General features: G+C 30.8%; 1 protein-coding gene across 1 annotated transcript in view; it reads right to left on the bottom strand.

The window, feature by feature from the left end:
• LOC100294629 (domeless 1) overlaps positions 1–18,167 on the bottom strand; it is a 21,898-nt gene that overhangs the window by 1,791 nt on the left and 1,940 nt on the right. The window contains exons 2-17 of the mRNA XM_029485225.1: positions 14,944–15,165; positions 13,473–13,940; positions 12,688–12,826; positions 12,448–12,620; positions 11,849–12,006; positions 11,549–11,774; positions 11,230–11,407; positions 10,980–11,128; positions 10,753–10,919; positions 7,994–8,183; positions 7,749–7,904; positions 6,969–7,139; positions 6,654–6,871; positions 6,409–6,520; positions 6,109–6,342; positions 5,876–6,040 (exon numbers count right to left, since the gene is read on the bottom strand). Of these exons, the coding sequence (XP_029341085.1) occupies positions 5,876–6,040; positions 6,109–6,342; positions 6,409–6,520; positions 6,654–6,871; positions 6,969–7,139; positions 7,749–7,904; positions 7,994–8,183; positions 10,753–10,919; positions 10,980–11,128; positions 11,230–11,407; positions 11,549–11,774; positions 11,849–12,006; positions 12,448–12,620; positions 12,688–12,826; positions 13,473–13,940; positions 14,944–15,091 (3,052 nt within the window). The 5' untranslated portion in view covers positions 15,092–15,165. The remainder of the gene's footprint in view (positions 1–5,875; positions 6,041–6,108; positions 6,343–6,408; positions 6,521–6,653; positions 6,872–6,968; positions 7,140–7,748; positions 7,905–7,993; positions 8,184–10,752; positions 10,920–10,979; positions 11,129–11,229; positions 11,408–11,548; positions 11,775–11,848; positions 12,007–12,447; positions 12,621–12,687; positions 12,827–13,472; positions 13,941–14,943; positions 15,166–18,167) is intronic.

Here is an 18,167-nt window from a genome sequence, read left to right as displayed (position 1 = left end):
ATTGACCTCTTATAAAATCTAAAGGTAAGATTATTATCTAGACAACCTCATGGGCTTTTTTATTATATTTTAATTTTTAATTGAGTTATGAGTACTTTAAAATGCACAAACAATTTACAATTTTAAAATACTCATAGCTAGCTTTAAAATTAAAATATAATAAAAAGCCCATGAGGTTGTCTAGATAATACTCTTACCTTAAGATTTTATAAGAGGTAAATTTACTTCAATTTTTAAGCTAACGGAGCTACACATCTTCTGCTTTGCGTATAATTTGCGATGTTATGCACTTGTAAGACGGAGACAACACATGCGGGTATCACGTACTCTTAAACTAGGCTTGTGATGGTAGTGTCAACGCCACAGCTTTCCCATCACTAGCAGTAGTCTCAGTGTTATTTATAGGAATTTCTTCGGTGAGTGGGTTAGCGGTGTTACTGTGTGTGTGCAGGATCACACCTGTAATTTTTACTGTATTAATTTATGTATATACGGATCCTGGCACCACGTAACACCATAACCTTACTATAGGTAGGTGGTGAACCACAATTAATATACTAGTCATACATTTTTTAATTATCTGTGTCGTCAAGCCAGAACAATCATACATTTATTTATATTGTTAATATATGTGTGCCGTCAAGCCAGAACAATCATACATTTATTCATATTGTAAATTTATCTGTGCCGACAGCAGGGTTACCACCTTTCATGAACTGTAGTGTCAAAAATACGGGACATATTTTTTTATTTATTTATTTGTATTTTAATGAAAAAAAATATTGTCAAGTTTTATAGCTCCTTAAAAAATTAAAATACAAAATATACAATACCGTGAACTACTGTACTTCACAGACACACAAAAAACACACTCATTGTCGTAAAATCATCTACCTATTATATATAATATTGCTCCGCTTGGAATCTAAAATGTTATGCATTTTTAACTATAAAATAATGAACACATTTTCGCAGTTTTGACGAATTTCATGAAAATAATATTTTAAACGTTTATAAAAACATATTGCAACTATGTAGTATATATGCCAAAAACGAATTAACTACCGCTAGTAAATATAATTGTTGAAAAATATGAGTTACCTACAGTTACTCTAAGTATGAGTACTTAAATACATCTTAAAAGGAAAAAACCATGATAATAAAGGTAATTTATTTCATAAACGTTGATGGACGTTTTGAGTTTTCAGTATTTCCATGAAAAAATTGTACATTTTACATAATTTATTTAATTTTTGAAATAAAATGTCCTAAACAAATATTACCTACGTTGCTTCTAAAAGGTTGCGTCGGTTGCATCATCCTGAATATTATAGTTAAAAGTCTATATTTTATTGTCTATTATACCCATACAGATATCTTAATATCTACTATGATTGTATTTGAAATAAATAAGCCTTTTATTATTACAATATTTATAATTCCAATGACTCGAAAAACATACATGTTATTTTTTATTTTTAAATTAAAAGGTACATAGTTGCGTTTTGCACATCGAACAAGCAACACGTATGTTTCGCTTTCGCAGTTCGCGAAATAATTTTGACCAAGCTATTACAATTTTTTTTTTTTTGTTAATGTTTACAATGCAAACCACGGCCTGTCGGACGGATGGTAAGTTTTTTATAAACAAATATATTTTAAGTGGGTCACGCTCAAACTTATCGTATTACACAATGCATGCAAATATGGTCGTCGACACAAATATAAAACGACAATGCGACCTTGAAACATATGGTAACGGAATTGCAATTAAACAATGAGAAATTACAAATTCAGATTCCTGAAATGATCGCTGGGAGCTCCAAAGAAAGTTTGAGCTTGCCAAAAAACCAATTAAAGTGACGAAAGAAGTAGCGAAAACTTCTGTAAAAATACATAAGCCACCTCCAATAACAGTATATGGTGTAAATGATTTACAACAATTAATGATTAATTTAAAACTCGAAGAAGTTGAAGGACACGAGCAACAAATGAAAACTTTGGCTAATGGTGAAATTAAGATACTAACAGGCGACGAACACCAGTTTCGACGAACTATAAAAGTATTAAAAGAGCAAAAAGTTGAGTATCACAGATACCAACTTAAAACAGAAAAAAAGTTTCAGTAATTCGTGGATTACACCCTGAAACTGACCCCTGTGACATTAAAGGCAAATTATCCGAGCTAGGGCATTTTGTACATAATGTTACGAACATTCAAATTAAAAAAAAAGTTGATCCTAAAAACAAGCTTAGTGATCGAATTATTGTAAGACTTCCATTATTCTTCGTGGATTTGGAGCCACAAGCAAACAACAAAGACATTTATGATATTAAAAACTTGTGCTATCATATAATAAAAGTGGTACCTCCAAGGAAAAATAAAGAAGTTCCACAATGCGAAAATTGTCAAATATTTGGTCACACTCAAAACTACCGTTTCAAAACACCTAAGTGTGTAAAATGTAGTGAAGGACATACTTCACTAAATTGCCCCAAGTCTAAGAAATCAAAGGCGAAATGCGCAAATTGTGGTGAAGGACATACTGCAAATTGGAAAGAACGCATAACTTATAAAAATGCATCAAAAATACTCACCCTAAAAAAACTACAGCAGTACCTACAAAGAATGCAACAAAGCCTGCGAAACCATTCACTCAAGAAGTTTCTTTTGCACAAATGGCTAGTTCTTCCAACGAAAATCAAAAGGGTCCAATGACTCAAACCTGTACACAACAACAAAAAAATGTACCGTCGCTATCTGACGTTATGGCAGCAACAACAAAATTAAACGAGGGATTGGACAGGCTTGAAAACGGCCAGCCAAAAACCAAGGCACAAAAGAAAAAGAAATGAGTAGAACGCTTCGAATCATAATATGGAACGCTAACGAGCTTGTACAACGAAAACAAGAACTTGAACATCTTATGAATAACGAAAAAATGTACATAGCTTTAATTTCAGAAACCCATTTCACAACGTGGACTACTCTAAAATTACGTGGCTATCGAATATATACAACAAAACATCCAAGCAATCGCGCTCATGAAGAAACTGCAATAATAATAAAAGAAACAATTTAACATTATGAACTTGATAAACATCCTCAAGAACATTTACAGGCAACTAGTGTTCTTATTAATGACGGCAAAAACGATCTGACTATCTCTGCTTTTTAATGTCCACCAAGACATAAAGTAGATGACAAAAAGTTTATAGAATTCTTCCAGACACTTAGTAGCAGATTCATTGCTGGATGACATTATAATGCCAAACACACCTTTTGGGGATCGAAATGTATTACCACCAAAGGGCGGGAATCGTTCAAATCAGCAAATACAATTAAAGCACAATTCATTTGAATTAGAAAACCAACATATTGGCCGACTGACCCAAATAAATTACCTGATCTGATCTTATTGACTTCTATGTAATGAAAGGAATTTCATCAATTATACAGAAATTGAAGGACTATTAGAACTTACGTCAGATCACATTCCTGTGCTTCTCTCACTAAGCTCTGATGTGATAATGAAACAAAAAAAAAATTCTATAACAAACAAAACAACAAATTGGGACCGATTCAGAAATACCCTCGGAGAAAACATAATACTTTCAACTCAATTAAGAACAATAGCAGATATTAAAATTGCAGTAAAAAAAATAACCGACGACATTGTCAGTGCGGCGGAAATAGCAAGGTAGCTATCAATGGTAATTACGAGTTAACTTACCCACTAGAAATAAGAAAACTAGTCCAACATAAACGTCGAGCGAGACGAACATGGCATAGTACACGGAACCCAACGGATAAAACGGAATGAAACCGAGTTAGCAAAATTCTTCATGATAAAATCAAAGAAATGAAAAATGAAACGTTCAAATCATACTTGAGTGGTCTCAATGCGACGGATAATACTGATTATTCGTTATGAAAAGCCACAAGACTCATGAAGAGACCCCGTGTTCAGATACCACCCCTCCGTAAGGAAGATGGCACCTGGACACGCAGTGAACAAGAAAAAGCTGAAATATACACTCGGCATCTTGAAAATGTATTTATGCCAAACATTATTGACTCTGAGCTCGACATTTTTCAATGCCAAGCACATAATGCAGCACGTGAAAAAATCAAACATTTTTCGCCGTTAGAAATTGCTGAAGAAATAGACAACAACTTAAACCCAAAAAAAATCACCAGGCTATGATGATATTAGTCGAAAAATACTGAAAGAACTTCCAAAGAAGGCTATCATTCATCTTACACACATATACAACGCTATTTTGCGCACGGAATACATTCCAGAACAATGGAAACGGGCACAAGTTATCATGCTGCTCAAACCAGGAAAACCACCTGAAAATGTCGCATCATACCGACCGATATCACTCCTTCCAAGTGTATCTAAACTTTTAGAGAAACTTCTGCTTAAACGCCTAAAACCGATTATAGAGGAAAAAAATTTTATACCAGAACATCAGTTTGGATTTCGCAACAAACATTCAACAATCGATCAAGTACATCGAGTTACTAATGTGATAAGTAAAGCTCTTGAAGAAAAAAAGTACTGCTGTGGAGTTATTCCTTGCCGTAGCCCAGGCTTTTGACAAAGTCTGGCACAAAGGATTCCTCATTAAACTGCGTGATCAACTGCCACATACCTGTTGTGCACTTCTTGAATCATACTTGACCGACCGTCGATTTCGAGTTATACACGAAGAAACGATAACCGAATGGAAAGATATATATCATCTGGAGTATCGCAAGGTAGTGTTTTAGGACCTATCCTGTACCTACTCTATACACCTACTGTATACTACTCTATACTACTCTATAATATCAAACGATGATAACATAACATTAGTTATGTTTGCCGATGATACGGCAATTTTGTCAACACGTAATAGTCAGCTCATTGCAACTGATAACTTACAGAGGTCAATTGACAATATCTTTGCTTGGACAAGACGTTGGAAAATTAAGATCAATGGCGATAAATCGGTGCACGTTAACTATACTTTACGCAAAACCGAAAATATCCAAATAGTACTGAATCAATCACCAATCACACAAAAAGATCAGCAAAATATCTTGGAATGCACCTTGACTCTCGTCTAAACTGGAAACACCACGTCTGTCAGAAAAAAATTCAGATTAAAGAAAAATGAGAAAACTTTATTGGTTAATCGGACCTCACTCCGGGTTAACCATCGAAAACAAACTATATCTACTGTATGTAGCAATTATAAAACCGATCTGGATATATGGCATTCAATTGTGGGGTTGTGCCAGTAAGTCTAACATCGATGTAATACAACGCTGTCAAAACATTGGCCTTCGGACCATCATTGCAGCCTATCGGTTATAAAGAAACAACGCAATTCACCGTGATATGATGCTGCCTACAATAATAGACGAAATCCAAAAGTTTGCTCGCAAACACGAGACGAGGCTGGATGGCATGTCAATCCATTGGCCATCTAACTATTAGATAACTCCAAGGATATCAGACGTCTTAAACGTCTGAAACCATACGACTTAGTTTAAGATTTTAGATTAAGGCAGGAGGCACTTCATTGGAAGTGACTCCATAAACGTGTAATATATATATAATTTATATCTAGAAAATATATTATATATCTGTAAAATATGTATAATTGTCAAGCATATTTATAAAGACCTTTGGGTTGTTTAAATAATATAAAACCTCAGGGAATTTAAAAAAAAAAAAAAATTAATACATAAGACATATTGTATCTTAGCTTTCAAATACTTTATATTTACCCTAATACTGATTTTTACATAAAAAACATATTAAAGTTTAAATAATTCACTAAATATCTTTATTAAAAAATTTTTTTAATAGAAAATTACCTGGTGGCACACAACTGACCGACCCAGGAACCGACCACTGACCATAATATGGCCTATAAGGATCAAGTGGATTGTTATTCACAGCTCGTACTGCAAATGAAAAAGTTTGTTGACCCTTATCCTGTTCATTATTACAATCCGGAACAGGAACACGGAACACGTTAGCTAGGTGAATAAAAAAAAACCCAATAAAATCCTATTAAAAACCTAAAATCTAGTACATTGATATTTACAATTGCTGTGGTACAAGAAATTGTTCGGATTTTCCTGTATTAGTGTGGAAGCCACAGCGGTGGGCGAAGATGAACCACTGTTCGTAGTTTGCGAATTTGTTGGTCCACTGTGATGAGCTACAATCAATTCATAATAATCAACCGGACCAGCCGGTTTCGCGGGCTTCGTCCAAGATACAGCTATCTTAGTACTGTTTTCGTAAAAAAAATTTGGTTGAGAAACCCTTCCTGGCACTATATATAAATATGCATGTTACAACATTGAATCGTATTTAAATGATTTTAAAGTTTTTAACTCACGCCCTACAGCTGTTCGAACTTTTATAGGAAGTGAACGCTCTGAACAAACTGTTGTGCATGCTGTGATGGTAATTGTATAGCTTCTGTAACTTTCAAGGTGATCCAAACGACACTGAAAAATACAATTAATTGTATTAAATTATTAATACATACCTAATTATTGGATTTTTTCTTAAAATTGTACGAATAATGAATATATTAATATTATATACGTCATGTCTATGTACATATATTAAAAGATTAACCTTTGTGTCGTGAACCGTAATACGATGTTGTTCATTTATGATTTGCTGTTCATCAAATGAATCAATTAAATCCTGCTGCTGTATTATATCGTCCAAATAATAATGAATATGGTAGTAACGAACAACACCATTAGTGAATTTAGGAGGCGACCACTGAAGAGATACAGTCGTATTCGTCAATTCCGTGACATTTATTATTAGGTTTTGAATATCAGGCGCTGAGTGTTAAATAACATTAATTAATAAATATGAATAATATTATACTTATTTAGTAAAAACTAAATTATAACCAATATGTTATATACGCAAATTTACCTCCTTCTAGAGTGGTGTTGAGCAAAGGATCGCTATGTAACCCTTCACCGTGTGTTGTTATTAATGCAATGGTAACCATGTATGTAGTATATGACTTGAGATCTGTAATGCTTGCAAATCCTCTGTTGTCTTGTGCCATATCACCACTAACAGTCTTATTTAACATAGGTTCTAAATTATTGTTAAATAAATTAAATCTTTATTTTTTTTTATTCACAAAGAAAAAACAACTATTCTCACGACTTATGAAATAATAATAATATATGTTTACTATAGAATTAATTGTTTGTAAGTTAAAAATTCAGTTAAATTCAATAATTCAGCTAATATAAAAATACTATTATAACGTTATATCTATACCTTGTTTAAAATAAGAAGCGCATAGGTGGCCATGGGCAAAACTAGTTTTGTTACGTAAATCTGTGCGCTTCTTATTTTATATTAAATATACATGTTTATAGTTGAATATTAATAAAATATGTTCGCTACTACAATATTATTAAACATTTTCCCTCACAGATGTAGAAAATATAAGGGTGTAATAATGAACATTTTACATTTAATTTATATTTAAATACTTCAGAGTAAATTTAATGGACACTAATTTTGTTGCTCCCAACTAATAAAACATAATATAATATGATATGTATGATAATAAATTATTATAATATGTATATCAATTACTATTATATAACACTATAATATATTATAATGTCGTAATATTATTTTCTTTATATTATTAATATATTTGATCGTTAAATAATTATAATAATGTTTTACCTTTACAAGCTGAATTATTTGTGGATACTACCGGACAATAAAATATACGAAATCCTAGAACTGCGCCTATTCTATCAGAACAGTCAAGTTTCCATCTCAATTCCATAGATGTCGAGCTAATCATATGTACCCAGACTTTTTTTATTTGTCCAACTACTAATCACAAAAAAACAATTTATAAATAGAGTATCGAATTCTACAAATTAAAACTCAGCGAATAAAATAATCTATGCCGATGTTTATACTTTTATTATGTAGTACTGTGCATGAGGCCCATACCATCCCACTACTAATAGAAATGGGTGGATAATGACCCGCCTTTAATGAGCTTTGACTGTTAGCGCTTATTGCAAATTGATAAATTTGCATGTGATCCGGTACAATAATATTGTAGCAAGATTCTGAACTTGGTATATGAATCCAGTTCATGTAACCCTATATATACACAAAAATCACAATTGATGAAAATTATATTATATATTAATATTAAACTATATACCAAGTACCTATGTTGTATTTTTTTTTCAAGGGGTGACTGAGTGGAAGGTGTACGTTTTTTTACAATATTAGAAATGTAGGTGTATATTTTCAGACTGTTAAAAGCCATTTAAAAATAACTTTAATAAAAGTAGCATTAATAGGAACTATTTTTTTTTATCTGTTTTACTTAACTAGTTAAAGTAATAATAGTAATAATACTTCGTTTAAGTTAAGATCATGGTAATAGGTACATCGTGTCAAATATCAAACTGTAGTTGAACAAATTATTTGCTTATTTTTTTGCCGAATCACGCTGTACAGTGTACACAGATATTAAATTAAAAAATAAACACATTTTAATGAATGACAGTTATTATTATTATTTAAAAAAAAATGAATTAACTTCTTTTTAATTGAGTTAATTTAAGATGTTGTCGGTAAACTTTGTTTTCTCTCTTTGACCAGTGCACAACATAGCAGATTTGCGTTCATTTACCTACTATAAAACTTAAAGTTGAGATTATCTGTGTTTGTAAGTTGGATTTTTACGATAATTCAATTTTTCTGCGATATATGACCATTTTAAACTTAACATAAAATATTGAAATATCATATAAACGCCAACGCAAAAACACTGCAGATAAATTTCGTAACGTTAAGTTAAATAATAGATCAATTCACTTTAATATTTAGGCTAACAACACTAATCTGATTCTATTTTTACTCGTGAGTAAGAGTAAAAAATTAATAGGTAGTACCTACGCAGTACGCTGTCTTGCTATTGAAATACTTTTTATTCCATATCAACTTTAAAACTATTGATCTAAATTGGTACCTATATTGTTTGTTTATTATCAACTTATAACTACCTAAATGTCCTCAATTCTGATTAAACTTAACTAACTCGAGTTAATGTACAATAAATGCTAATAGTCGTAGTACCTATTCTGATTATTTACGTTTTGTTATTTGAAAATTTTTATTTTAGGATTAACAAAAAGCATTCAAATATGTCACCCAGTGGCGTAGCCAGGGGGGAGGGGGGTTTGGGCGTCTAACCCCCCCACCATCATTGACATTTTCCCCCCTAATAAATATATTGTTCATAGAGTTCGGGACCGCTTGCATGTTTTATTGTAGTGGTCGTAAATTATTTTAGATAAGTTATAAATTAACTTATGAAATGACGAAATTAAATACTAAGTTTGAATTTGTATATTTTTCATAGATATTTTGTCATATTTTAGGAAAAATGCACATTTAAGCAGTTTTTAGCATATTTGTGCATATTTGCATTTTTTAAACTTAAATGTACACAAAATTGTCGGAAAAATCATATTTGAATAACATTGAAAAATATCTTAAAAAATATTATGTTTGGTTAGGTAGATACAATAGGCGCTAATTTTAAGATTTGGGGAGACCGAAGCCTAAAACCATACTATTCTAAAATTGAATAACTTAAAAAAAATGTAGTAAATGTTTGGGAGGGCTGTTAAAGTTATTGGTGGAACTTGGCTACATCTGGCCCTATTTTCGGATATGGTACATATGTAAGATTTTATAAGTCTCTTTTTGACAAAACTGTATTAAAACTATAATTGACAACTAGATTCTAGATTGTACGAAGAAATGAAAATCAGTAGATACGTGTTTGTATCACGGTGTTCGCATATCACATTATTCGTTATTACTTATTTATTAACCTAGTATTTTATCCCAGTATTTTTAAAAATAAAGTTGTTTTATATCACAATAGTTGGAAAAAACCAGCCAAGTGCGAGTCGGACTCGCGCACGAAGGGTTCCGTACCATAATCAGCTATAAACATGTTGGCAACACTGCTTATATTATATATTCTAGGATTTTTAGTATTTGTTGTTATAGCGGCAATAGAAATATATAGTCTGTGAAAATTTCAACTTTCTAACTTTCATGGTTCATGAGATACAGCCTGGTGACAGACGGGCGGAGGGACGGACGGACATCGGAGCCTTAGTAATAGGGTGCCGTTTTACCGTACGGAACACTAAAAATGTAGGAAAAACATGCAATAGCTTCCTCTGTCTATCATAATAATTAATATCGGTACCTATATTGGCTATATTCAAATTAGTAAGAATAAATTATTTTTATCATATTTACCTATATAACTACTTATTTTTTAGTTGTTTATTACCAAAATTCTAATATGTTTTGTGCATTTTTAAAAAATAATATAAAAATTTAGCTGCATATATTTAAGGATATTTTGACAATTTTGGCTGCATATTTCGATAATTTTTAGTACAACAAGTCAAGTCCCGAAGCCTAAATTTATTTATATACAAAAACCATAAAAACTTGGTCTTAATCTATACTTTAACACCCCCCATTTCATAATCCTGGATACGCCACTGATGTGGCCCATTCTCGCTTTTAAATATATATAATATATTAGGTATATTTTAATTATTATATATATTATTAAAAAATATTTACATGTTGTGCTACTATATTAGCATAATATTAAAATTGTACATACATTGCACTCGTATGGACGGTCCTTATCATTTTCACACCAAAATATAGTATAATCATTGACTTGATTAGCTGCTAATAATTTTTGACTACTGACATTTTTCCACGACAGTTTAAATACACCTCTTTCATCAAATGACATTTTCGTAAATGATAGCGGTTTATCAAGTTCTAATAACAGTCAACATTAAAACTCGTTCAAACAATTTTAAATTACATCTATATCCTCACTTTCTGCTTCATTGGGAACAAAAATTGTCGAATACTCGGTTGACAAACCTTCTTTATTTGATGAATACACAGTAAAATTGTACCCATTGTCGGTATTAAGTCCTTCAAACTTGGCATAAGTCTTATATGTTTCATTACTGCGGTGAATACTATATAGGTATTTTGGAAAAAATTTCAATTCAGAAATTAATTAATTAATTAGTTAAAATATATACCTAAGGAAAGAAATAAATTGAAAAATAGTACTAACATGGTTTTTTTATCTGTAGTTGTGCAAGTATAGTAAGCAAGATAATCAAATGAGTCACCACATTTCTCATTGTCTTCAATATTTTGCCAATAAATAAACACGTCTCTTTTCGATTTGTCGACTGGTGACGTAACACACTCGAAGCTTCCAACATCAGTTCGTGGAGGTCTTCTAGGTACTATAGGTAAATATTATTATTATATATTAATTAAGCTATATTATTTACAAAATAATACTTAGTATTTAAATGTTTAAGTTTAAACAACTTTGTTATCATACGTGTATAACTGTATAGATAATAATATATAAATAAACTTACTTGAAGGCTTGGTTTTCAAAGTTATACAACCAGGAGGAGACCATTTATCCTCTCCACGAGCAACTGAAGAACGTACATATATGCGAAAATCGTAATTCGTGAAAGGGTATTTTAAATCAGTTACATTAAAATAATAATTTTCAATGTCACGTTCTCGACATTTCGAATAAGAATTGGTTTGATTGGAAGTTGATGACGAATTACAAACGTCACTTACATTTACAGACTGCAACAAATAAATGTTAAGTACAATAATATAAATTTAATTTTTATTGGAAAATGAAATGCATGAGGACTTACATGCCAATGTTCAGGATTAGAATCCCATTGAGACTTATATTCGATCTTATGAATTAGTCCTCGTGGAAAGGCAGCCATTGTGTCTACAGACCACCTTAGCATGGCACTAGATTGCGTTTTATCCACCACTGTAATATTAATAGGGCTCGCGGGGATAACTAAATAAAAGATAAAAAAAATGTATTATATATATAGTAGGTATATACATTTCAGAGGTTTATTATTTTAACGTAAAATGCTCGTAATCTAAATAGGTAACACGTTTATCATTCATAGTTCAATAAAATGCACGATTAAAGATATACTGGTTGCGCAACAAGGTGTGATAACGATACCCCCGAAGTGTCTTCAACTTTTGACTGATAAGAATTGTATTACTGCGCGCTCTATTAGTCTATTAGAACTTGTAGCAGTAAAATACACTGATGCGTGGTGATAATATAACAAGAGCGTTAATCGTTAATTCTTATCAACAGTTTATCGCAGTTATCAAAGACACTTTGGGTACCAGTGTACCACACTTTATGTTCTTATCATAGCTCGTTGCGCAACCAGTATATCTTTAATCGTGATAAAATGTAAGCAACATGTAATTTTACCATTGGCGTAATGATGAAAACGTATGGGTGTAGTTGAATTTCCCAATACGTTATCGCCAAGTAATGTAAAGTAGTAATATTCGTAAGGTGGCCTATATATTGGCGTGGTGGAAAAATCCCAATAACAAGTATTTTCTCTGGAATCTGAATCTGTAGGACAATTTATGATAGTTCTGAAAAAAAAAGGATACTTGTATTTATAATTACTATCCCCAACTATAAACTATTATTATATATTACCTGCCTCCAGCACGACCAGGTATCCTGAAGAATACCTTATAACTTGTTTTAATTGGGTTCTCTGGTTTGGTCCAATTGCATGTCAAACTTACCCAATTGTTAGATATACAAGAGAAATTTGTAATTTTGGTCGGTTTATCTAAAAAAAAATGTCTAAAATGAAAAACCAAAAAATAATAATAATTTTTAGTAAAGATGATTTTTATTTATGTAGCGGTAGGTAAATGTATAATGTACTTAAGAATATGATTTTGTTTTATTATTATTATGAAATATACAATCAGTAATGATGTTTACAACAAGCACATGTGATTTACTACAAAATGGCAATGAGTAAAATGATAAAACAAATTACTCAGCAGCATTGACGCAAATTACCACAAATGTCAGTCAAGTCCCCCCAGTTCAAAATCTAGTTATTAGTACTAATTTTTATATTAATATGACCTTTGGGGAGGGGGGCTTAAGGCCCTCCAAAAAATATAGTCAATTTGCGCCTATGCGGCCAGCAGTAATACTTTTGACGTGATTTGAGTATTAGGATGACTATGATGAGGATATGAATAGGGATAACCTCACATCTTTTTAAAAGTGTATTACAAATATTTAAAAGCTTTTAAAATAAAAAAATTTAGGTAGGTAATTGAAAATAGCGAAGTGTTATGTTTATATAAATAATGTTAATAATCTTTAGAATGAAAAAAAGAACAATTAGCATTATTTTACATAGAGAGGAAAACACCATCAAGCAAAGAAAAATGGATTTGAATAAAGAGGTAACTCACATCCAACGGCAACTCTGTTGAGACACACCCTGACCTCAGAGGTTTGTGACACCAGCGAAGGTGGTTCACTAGTTTCCAAGCTCGTCAGTGGAATGGTGGGAAATGTCGACGAACCACTTGACGGTGTGGATAATAATTGAATACCAGTTATGTTATCATAACTTTGGTTTGAACCCAGTTGGCCGTCAAGTAACAACACGCAATAATAGGTGTCTAAGCTAGCCGGTGGATTGGAGATGCGCAATTGAGCGGCCGTTGCGTTGATAATCGTCACGTACTGTTTGAACACTCGTTCGGCGTTCTTGTAGAACAAGATCCGCTGACTCGGCGTCTTAACTTCACCGCTATTGGTGGTGTCATTCCGAAAAAGGTTTTGCACTTTTTTATTGTCGGGATCTAAAACGCACGTGATCTCCAAAGGGGTGCCAGATCCGTATTCAATAACAATATCACCTCTCGGAACCGTTACTAAAATAAATTATCAACACATATCGATTTGTTCCCTTCGTTAGAACCATTTTATAGATATCTGAATATTAGTTTCATCAATAATCGAGTAAAACATACTAAATTAACAATAATAGAGATTTTCTAATTACAAATTTTGTTTGTATAGAAATCATAAAATAATAAATATATACCATGAAAATCATAATATAAAAATACAACACACTAATAATTGAACGTAAATACCTAATGACTATGTATTGATTAAAATTGATTGTACTTGGGTACATGCGTATAGAGCGTATTGTACTCTACATTTCTACATAATAATATGTAGATCAACTATATTGCATAACTGTAAAATCGGGCTTCTATAATGATAAAAAATATTAAACAAAAAATATTACTTTTTTTACAATATACGAGTATAGGTAGGTAATATAATTTTAATTATTTATTTTTGATGGCCACACTTTTAGTAACACAATTTACTGTGACCCGCAATTTACGTACCTAATAATTAAAATGCTTTCTTATTCTATTATAAATTGTTTGGTTTTTTTTTAAATGTTATACAATTTTTACCTACAAAATAATTTGCTCATTTTTACGATTATTACGAATTTCATCAAAACACTAATTTCAAACTTTATAAAAAAATATTGCGACTTTGTATACTAAAAACTACTGAACTACCACTAGTAAATACGATAGTTGGAAAATCATCTATCGATGTTATATACTTATACTTTAGTGGTAAGGCCAATTTTGCTATTTGGTGATTTAGCCTCAGTTGTGTGTTGTGACACAAGTGTCGCTTGTGCGTGCGAAAAAAAAAAATTACAAAACATTTAGAATAAAAATAAATTCTAATATTCAATGAATTCACGAAAATACTCAATATATGCAGTATATTGTATTTATTATATTATATTAGAAATATTATTATTAGTTAATCATTATTTACATAGAAATTTAACGGACAATCAAGTACTTAAATATTAAAAGTCATTCGTATTCTTACCTCCGAGCGATTCAATAACCGAGCCACATGTTATAGAAGCGTACACCAAATTAACAAATAATAATATTGACATCACCAATATTATCCATGCCAGACTCGGTGACCACCAACTGTGGCGATGACTCCTTATATATTTTCGTTCTTCCATGCTTATAATATATCTCCAGAAGTTAGTACCATAGGTATACGTATTGTTACGTACAGTAAAACCCGGAGTAAAACCTGTAATAAATAACAATTATACAAATAAATAAGTATATTTTCGAGCTATAACTAAGGGATCATACTGATCCGTGGATATTTTGATCCACTGGGAACTATTTCATTCTTTTGAAGATATTAAAAAATAAATACATTTCTGTTCACAAAAATTTCTAGTAACTGAAGGCTTTTGGTATTTCTCGAAATTACCCATCTCTAGTTCCAGCCTTTACGACAAGTTATCGATAACATCGAATACTAACGCAAACACATTAAGTTATGTTGACGGAAAATATTTTAAAAAGTTTATAGAGTTATCCTATTTTTTTAAACTCAGTTCAGTTAATGGATACCATGGAAATTTCATATACTAAACCCTGTCACCATGAAGAAATTTTCTATGTGACTAAGCATTTAATACAACTTGGCAAGATTGATATGATATGCATATACCTAATTACGATCCTTGGTAGGCTGATGTTATGGTATTGCTCGTGACTTAAACTTCCTTCAAGATTTCATCTGTGGGAAATTGATTCTTCTTCAACACGTTAACTTTAGAGTTTCTGCGTGCCCCTCTAGTAATACTACTCCGTTCACTATGCAATCATATACTACATTTTACCAGTACCTATAATGAACTTTTCACTAACTGAATGGGGCATGCCAATTTAGACACCCTTCTACTACTGTATCTGATCATGTTGAACATAACCAAAGTACAAATTTGTGTTTTCTTTATTCTTTTATTAATCGTACGTATTTTAATAACACTGTCATTGATCTCAAATACACTTAAATACCTACTGCGTAATATATTTTAATTGGTCATCCACCCTTCAGGTTGAATAAGTAAATAAAGTTATGAGTGGCAGGGAAGCTACTCCCTTTACCATTGATTGCTCTTAAAAGGTTTCCCCTTTAACTAATTCTTCAAAAGGTAATCAAATACGGCAAGGCCTTGAAGTATAATCAAAAAAATCCCCCCCTACCCGATAAAAATAATTATTTATTTTTGTAATTGTGTTAGTTTATTTTTTATTTTAGAAAATATTTGTATGGTTTAATAAAAAAATATTGATAGACGAAAATAAAATATATTGAAGTTGATAATATTAAAAAGGTGGAAAAGCAGGTATCGCTATGTTGTACAGTAGGTTACAAGTGGGTCAATGTAATGGATGGTGTTAAATTTGAATTCAATGATATAATATCATTGTATAAGAAAAACGATTTTGAGCGATAACGGTCAGTCAGCCTATGATATTACTAAGTATATTTAATGATATTATTGTGAATTAAGTTTTATATTAACCTTGTTTTAAATTTTCAATCCTTAGTCATATAAGTTGAACATTTTATACATTTTTAACTACAAAATAATTATTAAATTTTAAATTTGATAAATTTTGTCAAAATTCGAACTTTAAATGCTTATAAAAAAAAATGTGCCTATGTATTTTTAATATTTTTCAACTTATATTGTAACAATATAATATCAGGAGCCTTGCATTAAATTTTCGCGCTTTTTTACTCAACAAATAATATTTTATTGATATTTGTAGAAATATATAATATTTTGATTAAATAACATATATAATATATATGTATAACATATAATAGTAGAAACCGTTTATAATGACGTTCAAGTGACCAAAGAAAATAGGTTATAATAACCGGTTGTCATTATAACCAAAATGACTAAAATTAAATTATAACTTCAATACATATTAGTATTATTATTTATTTATGTAATGTATAATATAGAAAAAAAAGTAAAGATAGAAACATTTAATTATGTACATATTATTTAAATTAATTAATTAAATTATTATTTTTAAAAAATCTGTTATTTCATTTTGAAACTCTTGTTCGATTTTGTCTCAAGCTCTCCATGTGTTAGAAATCGTAGAATGACCTACCCCCAATTCATTAGGGATATGGGAATTTTTTTCACCTTTTTTCGAAACATGACATTTGCTTTTTCTTCAATAATTATTGTGAATTGCTTTCATTTTCACATTTTACAATTTCAAAATATTTAACACAAGAACACAAAACACATTAAATTAACCGATACAAATTAGTACATACAATATAGGAGTTTTGCAGGGACCTTTAATCTAAGGTCATTACACCCAATATGTCACTACAACCAGTGTCATTATAAACGGTTTCTACTATACATTCATTTGTTTTAAAGTTACACCAAAAAAACAAAATCGATTTTGTCAAAAACCGATTTTGCGTAAAAATTCTCGTTTTTCCTTAATTTGTGTGTTGTTTTTCCCGGCGCTTTTGAAAACTATTGAAAATTTGAAAATTTGATCTCCTGAATCCACCAACTAGATTCACTTTCCCATCGAACAAAATACTGTTGAAGAAAATCGAAGCAGTTGTACTGCCCAAAACCGTGATGACAGACACAAAAATAAAAAAGATGGGCAAGTGGATGTCGCCCTGCTGTATAGTAGGTTACAAGTGGGTCATTGTATAGTGGATGGTATTAAATTTGAATTCAATGATAGAATATCATTATATAAGAAAAACGATTTTGAGCGGAGTCTGAACCTAGGTATAAGATATATTATACTTATATCTATGGTATTAAAAAAAAATTGACCTATAATAGGAACCTATAATAAATTCCAAATTAATCATATCATAATATCTATTAGGTACTTATAACGCGTTATACATCAACAAAAAACCGTGGTACTATCATAGATATATAATAGTATACTTTAGAAGTTTCAAGTACCCATGAATAATATTATACAATCACAACAAAATAACTAAAATAGTTATTCTAGGTTTTATTATATTAATTTCATCCAAATTTGAACTTAAAACGAGTATAAAAATAAACTGTGCTAATGTATTTTTTAGGTTCTTTGGTAACAGAATTAACTACTTACGTGGAATCTTATTTTAAATTTTCAATCCTTAGATATAAAAGTTGAACATTTTATAGATTTTTAACAACGAAATAATTATTCAATTTTAAATTTGATTAATTTTGT

Source organism: Acyrthosiphon pisum, chromosome X, assembly GCF_005508785.2.
Source record: "Acyrthosiphon pisum isolate AL4f chromosome X, pea_aphid_22Mar2018_4r6ur, whole genome shotgun sequence".
Lineage (NCBI taxonomy): Eukaryota > Metazoa > Arthropoda > Insecta > Hemiptera > Aphididae > Acyrthosiphon > Acyrthosiphon pisum.
This window is presented reverse-complemented; position numbering and strand designations above follow the sequence as displayed.